The sequence below is a fragment of the Mobula hypostoma genome, chromosome 6 (assembly GCF_963921235.1).
Source record: "Mobula hypostoma chromosome 6, sMobHyp1.1, whole genome shotgun sequence".
NCBI classification, from domain to species: domain Eukaryota; kingdom Metazoa; phylum Chordata; class Chondrichthyes; order Myliobatiformes; family Myliobatidae; genus Mobula; species Mobula hypostoma.
The window spans coordinates 177,108,590-177,118,459 of NC_086102.1; the positions used below are offsets into that span (position 1 = coordinate 177,108,590).

The window sequence follows — 9,870 nt, forward strand, 5'->3', positions numbered from 1 at the left end:
CACCAGGTTGTTTCTGGGATGATGAATTCAGTATATGAAGGAACATTGAGTAGGTTAGGCCTTCACTCACAGGAGTATGGAAGAATTGAGAGTGATCTTATGAAAAAGATTATGCATGAGATTCTGAAAGAGGGAACTGGGGCTTGATTTGAACATTTAAGAGAAGTTTGGGTGGGTACATAGATGGGAGGGGTATGGAGGGCAATGGTCCAGGTGCAGGTTGAATAGGACTAAGCAGAATAATAGTTCCACATGGACTAGATGGGCCAAAGGGCCTGTTTCTCTGCTGTAGTGTCTTATGTGATTGTCAGGATGGATGCTGAGCAGATCTTGTCTCTATTGTAGTTATTGGAAAAAGGGGGCATAGTTTCAAAGTTAAAAGGTTGCCTGTTTAAAATGAAGATCAAGAGGAATTTTTTGTAGATGGTGAAAATTTGAAAATAGCAAATCTAGGCAGTTATGAAAGAGGAGTCATCAAATATATTTAAATTGGTTGTGGAAGGTATGAGGAGAAAGGAGGGAAGATATGCTGAGATTAAGAGTGGTCACCTGTGATAGTATTGAATGGCAAATCAGACTCAAGGTTCCACTAGGCCTGCTTCTATTAAGTTCTTACATCTTTAGATCCCACACTGACCACTAAGACACCCCATCAACAGTAGTCTGAAAGAATCCCATTTATTCTCACTTTTTTTCTGTCTAACCAGTCATTTGTCCACAGTTTTATTATACCTGCAACCCGGTTGCTCTTTATTTAAATATGAAGCAACTTTTTGTAAGCTATCCTACTCACTGTTTCCCAATATACATCCAAATGTACTACATCCGCAGGTTTCCGATATCTTCCCCACTAGTCACATTCTTCAAACCACTCCCCACCCCCGAAACTCTCTTCACTCAAGAAACTTTGCAACAACAACAACTTGCCGAGGTTTCTTTGACAACAACTGTAAAACATGCACTTCTGCCATCTTGTAAGCTAGTTTACAATGAGGACCAAAAACGTTCACTTCATGCTCCCCAATGATAAATGGGAGGCAATTTTTGTCCAATTTCTACTGGAATCCAAAAGCAAAGTACTGATGATGAACCTTTGACAAGGTTCCACACGGAAGGTTCAATCGTTAGGCATTAATATTGAAGTAGTAAAATGGATTCAGCAGTGGCTGGATGGGAGACACCAGAGAGTAGTGATGGATAATTGTGTGTCAGATTGGAGGCCGGTGACTAGTGGTGTGCCTCAGGGATCTGTACTGGGTCCAATGTTGTTTGTCATATAAATGATCTGGATGATGGGGTGGTAAATTGGATTAGTAAGTATGCAGATAATACTAAGATAGGTGGTGTTGTGGATAATGAAGTAGGCTTTCAAAGCATGCAGAGAGATTTAGGCCAGTTAGAAAAGTGGGCTGAAAGGTAGCAGATGGAGCTTAATGCTGAAAACTGTGAGGTGCTACATTTTGGTAGGAATAATCAAAATAGGACATACATGGTAAATGGTAGGGCATTGAAGAATGCAGTAGAACAGAGGGATCTAGGAATAATGGTGCATAGTTCCCTGAAGGTGGAATCTCATGTAGATAGGGTGGTGAAGAAAGCTTTTGGTATGCTGGCCTTTATTAATCAGAGCATTGAGTATAGGAGTTGGGATGTAATGTTGAAATTGTATAAGGCATTCGTAAGGCCAAATTTCGAGTATTGTGTACAGTTCTGGTCACCGAATTATAGGAAAGATGTCAATAAAATTGAGAGAGTACAGAGGAGATTTACTAAAATGTTGCCTGGGTTTCATCTCCTAAGTTACAGAGAAAGGTTGAACAAGTTAGGTCTTTATTCTTTGGAGCGTAGAAGGTTGAGGGGGGACTTGATAGAGGTGTTTAAAATTTTGAGGGGGATTGATAGAGTTGACGTGGATAGGCTTTTTCCATTGAGAATGGGGGAGGTTCAAACAAGAGGACATGAGTTGAGAGTTGAAGGGCAAAAGTTTAGGGGTAACATGAGAGGGAACTTCTTTACTCAGAGAGTAGTAGCTGTGTGGAACGAGCTTCCAGCAGAAGTGGTTGAGGCAGGTTTGATGTTGTCGTTTAAAGTTAAATTGGATAGATATATGGACAGGAAAGGAATGGAGGGTTATGGGCTGAGTGTAGATCGGTGGGACTAGGTGAGAGTAAGAGTTTGGCACGGACTAGAAGGGCCGAGATGGCCTGTTTCCGTGCTGTAATTGTTATATGGTTATATGTTATATGATGCTCCACTTGCAAAATAAAATGGAAAGTGTCTAGAAATGTTCAGCAGGTGGGTAGTATCTAAGGAGAGAGAAAGGTTCCAGGGACTTTATAGTGAACTGGAAATGTTCAGCAGGCCAAGTGGTTTCTATGGAGAGAGAAAGGTTCCAATGATTTTTACAGTGATCTGGAAATGTTAAGCAAGCTAGGTAGCATCTATGGAGAGAGAAATGTTTCAATTACTTTATAGTGAACTTGCAGTTTCTACAACTTCATTAGGAAAGCAACAACAACTGCTTGCTCTAGTTTTTGCCTATCAGTTCAACCTTTAAGCATTTATTTTATCCACTTTTTGATCTAAGAATATTACTTATTATACATGGATGTTCAAGTGCCAATCTGCCATTTTGCCGCTGCAGTTATTTTAATTTTTTAAGCTAATTGTGTTTGGGGGAGGAGATCAATAAATTTGACATTTCAATTTAGGACATTAATGCTAAATTATCATAGAAGTGGATTTAAAAATTCAACATCGGAACTGCTAGAACTTTAAACAAATTCATGCAATTTTATTGTTGAAGGGAAAATGTGTTGTCCGTAGAATTCCTTGATGCTCTAGGCCCAAGGTTCGTTGCCTGCTGTATAAACAGTACAGTTTATTAATTCTTTTGCATCATGTTTATCACCAATGCTGTTGTAAGAGATTTAGCAAAAACAAATTACACTATTTCCTCTATTGCTTAGAAGCCCTGTGGAGCTGTGAAACACACACACTCTATCACATTACTTGTTACTAATGCCTTTTTCTATTATCTCATTGGATTGTTCTTTTACTAGTTATCTGAGTATCTATTTTCAGTAGATGGCACCCTGCTTTGTACAGAGCAGAACTGTACAGAAGCAAATGAAGCAGCTGGTATATAATGACATGGATCTTCATAATATATAATTTTAAAGATTCCGAATAAAAATTACTACTGGGTTGAGTTGAATGGAGCTATATACTCTTGGATTAATGTTTTGCAGAGCATAAGAGTTGTGTCAATATTTCTGAAATCAAAGACAATAAATATAGAGTCATAGCAGTTTTCCATACTTAGTCAATTTAGAGAACTTTGTTAATTTAGGGAACTTTGTTTCAAGGCGATTGTAAGGAAGACCAAATTTACTTTCAACTAATGATTTATCTTCACTTTGGAATTAAAACATATATTTTCTCTATTCTTTAAGTTCCTTCCATCCATATAATGGAAAAGACAAGTAATTTGTGTTATTTTTCTACTATATATTATGCAGTATAGAGGAAAATGATTATCATATTGCACTAATTTAATCATAGCAATGGAGTTTGGGCTGCTCAAGTTAATTGTTAGTCAACATTTGTTAACTGGAATTACCAAAAAAAATAATAAATTTAACTAAAGTATATTGGTATACATTCTTTGTACCATTTTAATTATAGTGTTCAAAATTTTTTCTGCGCATCCAGTTTTCATTGCAAAATAGAAAAATGAAGTTTTCCTGTTTTACCATGAAAATGAAACATTATTTTGCCAATTTTCTCTCTGCTTTCCTGGAGATATTTGAATCCTTGCTGGGACACAGTTACACATGTCCCAGGTGGCCTCTGGTGCATCACCAAGTGGCTATTATATATGTGTTAAGCTTTACAATGTGTGTCAGGATGCTGTTCAGCTACCGGGGCTGTTGCAGCTGAGCCCAATTAAGTCCCTGCCTTACATCCACACATGTGCATTTCCAGCAGGAGGCACTGGATTAGAGGAGCCTTGGCCAATTTTGGCCTCCTTGGGCAAGTTTATTGCATCATTAGGAGGACTGTTCTTGATTTAACTATAGATCTAGTTTCTGCATTGTTTTCCTTGGATTGTTGACAAGTGGTCATCATGGAAAATACTTGTTCTTGCTGCGGATTGTCTTTAATCAGTTTGTGTCTATGAAGACTCCTTTCAGTGACTAGAAACTGACATGAATAGGAAACTAATAATGGCCATTTGATTTGGAGGGCTGGAGGTCCATTTTAGAATAGCTTGTTCCTGACATTCAGTTGTTATGAATATGTAAAAGTTATTGTATGATCTATCAGCAAAAAAATTGTTTCAAAGTAAGCATATTCTTTAAAATAAAACACAGGCATAACACTGCATTATTATCTATGTCTTGTACAAAACTAAAGTGCAGGCTTTTTGTTCAGTAGCTCAACCACTTTTGTAGTCTCTGTGTAGAGATAATGGTGTAGTACCAGTGCCAAAATAAAGTAGGGAAACTGCTTAAATCAGTTATCATTTATTAGTTTACAATGTAAGATCCCCTTATAAATTGTACCCTCCTGGGACTTGTTACGATCTGCGTTTTATATTCCGTAATTTACAGTATTTAGCAAATACATATGTTTCAGTAGCTCTAGATAAATGTTCTGTCTACACCTAAGCAGACTTAATGTGTAATTTGCACCAACTGCTAGTTACATACATCAAGCAAAATGTTTATTAACAACAGGAAGTGGTGCTATTACACTTAAAATTAGGATATTAATATGCATTGATGCTGACCCAGCTCTGCAGTTAGAATTAATGCACTTGGCTACATGGAAAATCCGTAGTTCCGATCAGAACGCTCTAGTTATCATATGGTTAATAAACATTACTGCTTCGCCCCAGAACATCTATGGTATGAGATGGCAAGTGAATCATGCCACGTACAAAATTGTTAGCAACCTTCTAGTTCTATATTTCCAATATATCATTGTGTCCATTGAAACTGTACGTCTGTGAAAGAGGTTTGAAAGACTTACTGTAGAGATCTTTGGACTTGGGGGTGGGGAAGGTGGAACTGGGGTCATGATTGAGTATGACTGTGCATATTGATCCTTTTATTGAATATATTTTCCAGTGTAACTTAACAAGTGATTAATTTTCATCAATTTAAAGCAATCATTGGCACATGTGCATTTATTGTTGTTGAGTGATTGTGGAAAAATCTATTTTGTGAAATGGGCATTTTGAGCTGATGTCTTTATGCAGCATTGAAGTAGATAAAGGGTTGATCAGAATGTATTTTTCTAGACTGCCATAAGGGCTGATTATTCCACTAAAGCTGTTGCATTATAATCTGACTTTTATAGACATATGGTGTGTTTTTCATTTACACAGCATGCTTAGTAATGAAAAATGTTTCCTCTCTCCTGCAGCCTGTGTGGAGCCCTTACCACAATAAAGAGGGTGAGTTGCTACATCAAGCATCCAATGACTCTGACCTGGACCTACACTCCAAAATCTGTGAATTCTGTCAGGCAGTCTTCCCAGCAGGCACCAGATCGAGGGAAAACTTCCTCAGGCATCTTAATTCACACTTTGATCTTGCCGCTAAAAATGGATTTTAATGCTTATACATTTCTACAGTTTGAGATGAAGAAACCGTCCTGTGAACCTAACATGTTTACATGATGTATAAAATAACTCTTGCTAGTGTAGAATTATAAATTTCCAAAGAACATCTTTTAAGGTTGGTACAGTAACATATTTTGGAATTTTTGTCCTTGAAGGAACTTTTTACTTTGGAACAATGTCTGATTATTTATAACAGAACATTCTGACAAGTTCATCTGAATTCAATTGTCCTTCAGGGCCGTTGCTGTTTTGACAAGTGTCACGTAATTGGAGTACACTAGTTGTAAATTATCCAAATCAGCATTTTAAAAAATGACTCGTACAAAATGAGGGAGAAAAAAGCTGGTGGCATAAATAAAATTAATTACTAGTTTTGTAGATCTTTATCTTTTAAAAATAAAAGCTATTGGATTGTCTTTCTCTCATTTTATTTTTACTTTCAGTGTGACCAGCTGACCAAAATAAACTTCAAAATTTGTCCAGCCCTCGACATAAGTCTTCATCTTTTTATTTCTCCAGTCTCTCTTGACTCATCCTGTTTATCATCATATCCCTTGAATATATTCCCACCAAAGTGTTACCAACCAGCCTACCTTCTTGGACTCCATATTAACTTATATTGCTCATAGCTCTTCCTCCTTGGCTACTGATTCATTTCATTCAAAACTGATGTTTATATACTTCTCCTAAAAAGTCCACCTCCGCTCAATTCCTTCAATGTTTTGCAACCTTCCAGATCCATGCTCATCCTACCACAACCGGATGGTGACACCATCCTTGATCCTGTCTAAACCTTTAGACAGTTTTCTTTTTTGTTAAATGTATTCTTTTGGGTTTCTTTGTTTTGTGGCTGCCTGCAAGGAGACAAATCTCACGGTTGTATAATGTGTACATACTTTGATAATGTATGTACTTTGAACTTTGAATTATTGTACAGAGGAGATCATTCAGAGCATTGATTCTTTGCTTGGTCTGAGCAGCAATTCTGCAAGTTCCAGTTCCCTCTTTCCCCTTTATATTATTTTCTTGTTGTCTCTCCAATTCCCTTTTTAAAACACTCATTAATTTTGTTTCCACCATCCTTACAAACAGTACTTTATTCTAACTACTCAGTTTTACAAAAAATATTCCTTGCACCTTTTGTCCAAAGTCTTACACCTTTGCCCCACGTTTTTGAGCTATCTACTAATGTCTGTGGTATCGCTGAGACTGTGTAGTTTCAAAAATATAATTTCCTGACCTCTGCTACTTGAGTACTTCTGAGGCATTGAGGCGTGTATCCTCTGTTACCTCAAGACTGAACTGTTTCAATATATAGTAGGTTTTAATTGATCTAAAACTTTGTGTTCCTCTTAAGCCGATGCTTGTTGAGATAGATTGGAGTGCAGTTATGCCATGCCTTAATTTCAATATTACCCTCTTTGATTTAGGCCTTAATTTGTCCATCTCTGTAACTTCATCCACTCTCAGGGATATTGAAAGCACCGGATATCTAACCTTTTAATCACACCCCAAGTACCCCATCTTCAATATTGGTTCTGGAATTTCCTCAAACTAGCTGTCAATTGCCTACATCTTCCATCTCTCCCCTTTTTGTATACTGTACTCCTTAAAACCGGTCTCCTTATACAAGTTCTGGTTAGCCCCTATAATATCTCTCTGTAGCTCAACATCAATAATGTTTAATATTGCTTCTGTGAAGTGTTTTTGAAAAATTCTGTGAAGAGCTTTAGGAAAGCTTCAAGAATGAAACTTGCTGTTCAAATTTGACCAATTTCATAATTTTTCACCTCATGTCAACATCAAACATTTACCATTCTTCAACAAAACGCCTTACTATAACCTCCAAAAATGAATCTGTGTTGTTTTTCAATCATGACAATTCCAGCATTTGCTTGAAGTTGCCACTTTAATGCCAGTTCATTTAAATGCCAATTTAAATTCCAGCATTTGAAGTTACGAATTTGTGAACAGTTGTGAATGTGTATGCTTGCTGACATTTTATATCATTGAGAGTCTTTAAAATAAACTATTAAAAATGCTTTTTTTTGTATTGTTCAAGGCTGTCGGTTAAGATGAATCATGAGTTGCCCAAAATTGTCTGAAATTACAAAATGTACTCCATATTATATGAAAATGTTTCTCATTTCTACCATCCAATGGCAAAATAGTGATAATTTAGCCTTTTTTTTTAGGGTTCACTTGCCTTTTTAGATGAGCCCATCTGACCCAGCTTAAGTTGTCTCAGTAGTTACCGTAGTCACTTAAAATACTAATGCTCTCAGAACAGAGTTGATCAAAGTGGAATTGTTTATCACCTTTTGTCATCAAAGATGAAATAGAATCCAGAAACACAGTAGCTGAGGCTAACATTCACTGTTGGGGAGTAGAATTCTAAGGATATTTTTCTACAAGCGGGCTTTGAAAATTTTTATTTCAATTATCAAGTGTACAGACAAAGTATGAAATTAAATATTTAAGTTTATCACAATTCAGGGATGTATTATTGAATCACAATGATCAATACGGATGAACCCCTCATCAGTATGTTATTCTGGTAAAGAAACCATTTTCTTGTTTCATAAATGATGCAAGTCAAAACAGGTATACAGTTCTAGTTTCTCAGTGTCTAAATTATGTCTTGTCTGTTTATATGGTTCTATATAAATGTATGAATTCAGAGCAAAAATACAGTCCCTCAGGCCTGCACTGACTTTTATTAAAATCATGACTGACATGATAGTATCGTCAACCGTGCATTTCTGCCTAGCATTTACAACTTGTTCATTAGAGAGCTGTCTTCCTCTGTCTTAAAATATTCCATGAATTTACTTCCACTGCTCTTTCGAGGAAGAGAATTCTGAAGACTTTTAACCTCCACACTGAAGAATTGTTGCCACCTCTCTGTTTTAAATGGATGCCCCTTATTTTTAAAAAGTAACATCCAAATGTAGATTCTGCAGCTAGAGAGGAAACATCTCCACATCTAATGCCAAGAACCCTCAAGATCCTTTGTTTCAGTGGAAACCTCTCTGTTCCAAATTTCACATGATACAAGCCTGACCTGTCCAACATGCCCTTGCCCATTCCAGGTATTGGTCTTGGAAAACTTCTCCGAACTGTTCCTTGTGAGTTAACAGCTTTCCAATGCATTAATATCCTTCCCTTAGTAAAGTGATGAGTACTGTCCATAATATACCAGATGTGGTCTCACTGATACCTTGTGTAACTAAAGATTCGTCTCTCTATATTTGTATTCAATAACCTGCCAGTAAATACAAACGTTTGTAATAACATTTTACCTTCTTGATTATTTATCTATTAGCTTTTTGCAGATCATGCAGACACTCACCAAATCCCACTGCATCTTAGCTGTTCAATCTTGTGCCATTTCAATCATATTTTAAAATTTTATTTTCCCACAAATATGAACCATCTCATATTTTCCCCACATTTCCACATCTTTGCCCACTCACTTAACATTAGATAGTTCTGTCGGCTTTTTCCCCAGTTTTACCTTTGTGTCATCAGCAACTTCAACCATTTCATTTGGTGTTTTCATCAAGTTATTTAGATACTAAATAGTAAAAGAAGTTAATATTCCAGCAATGATTGTGTGACACTCATCCTATCAAAAAACATAGAAGCAGAATTAGGCTGTTCGGCCCATTAAGTATGTCTTGCCAAATCGAAAGAGACCTATCTGATCTCTTTTGCATTATTTTAGTGCTCAAATATGAACTTAAGAGTGTGCAGAAAGCAATAATTATGCAATGAGTTCAAAGGTTCATTTAATATCAGAGAATGTATGCAGTATACAAGCTGAAATCCGTACTCTTCACAGACACCCACGAGAAAAGAGACCCCATAGAATGAATGATAGAAACATCGAAGCCTCCCTCCCCCCACCCTCTGCACAAGCAGCAGCAGAAGCATCAAACCAACCCCCCCCCCCCCCACTGCTCCGGTTAAGTCTATTTTTTTTAAGTGACCACTTTTAAATCATTATTATGAAATTGACCTAACATTAATGTACTATGTCCAATCTTGTTGAACTTTGTGTACTCTGTCTCAAATGTAATTAGGTTCTGGTCAAATTAGGTTCTCTTTATGGGCAAATCAACTTGATTTCAGCAGTGACACTCAAAATAGGAAAAGCTTGTTTAGTGAATTTTACAGTTAATGTATCGATGCTCACTGTAATTACTGATCTCTAGTATGTTTTTTTTTCCTATCTA

The 9,870-nt window shown here is 36.7% G+C and overlaps 1 protein-coding gene across 2 annotated transcripts in view; it reads left to right on the top strand.

Annotated features, from left to right (window-relative positions):
- The window catches only part of LOC134348632 (TRAF family member-associated NF-kappa-B activator-like), a 103,019-nt gene extending 94,164 nt beyond the window's left edge, over positions 1-8,855 (top strand). Inside the window, exon 9 of one of the 2 annotated variants that reach the window (XM_063052322.1) lies at positions 5,434-8,854. In XM_063052322.1, coding sequence (XP_062908392.1) covers positions 5,434-5,625 — 192 coding nt within the window. In that variant the 3' untranslated portion in view covers positions 5,626-8,854. Of the gene's footprint in view, positions 1-5,433 lie in introns of both variants that reach the window. The other variant, XM_063052323.1, reaches the window with a different exon arrangement.
- Positions 8,856-9,870: the final 1,015 nt, after the last annotated feature.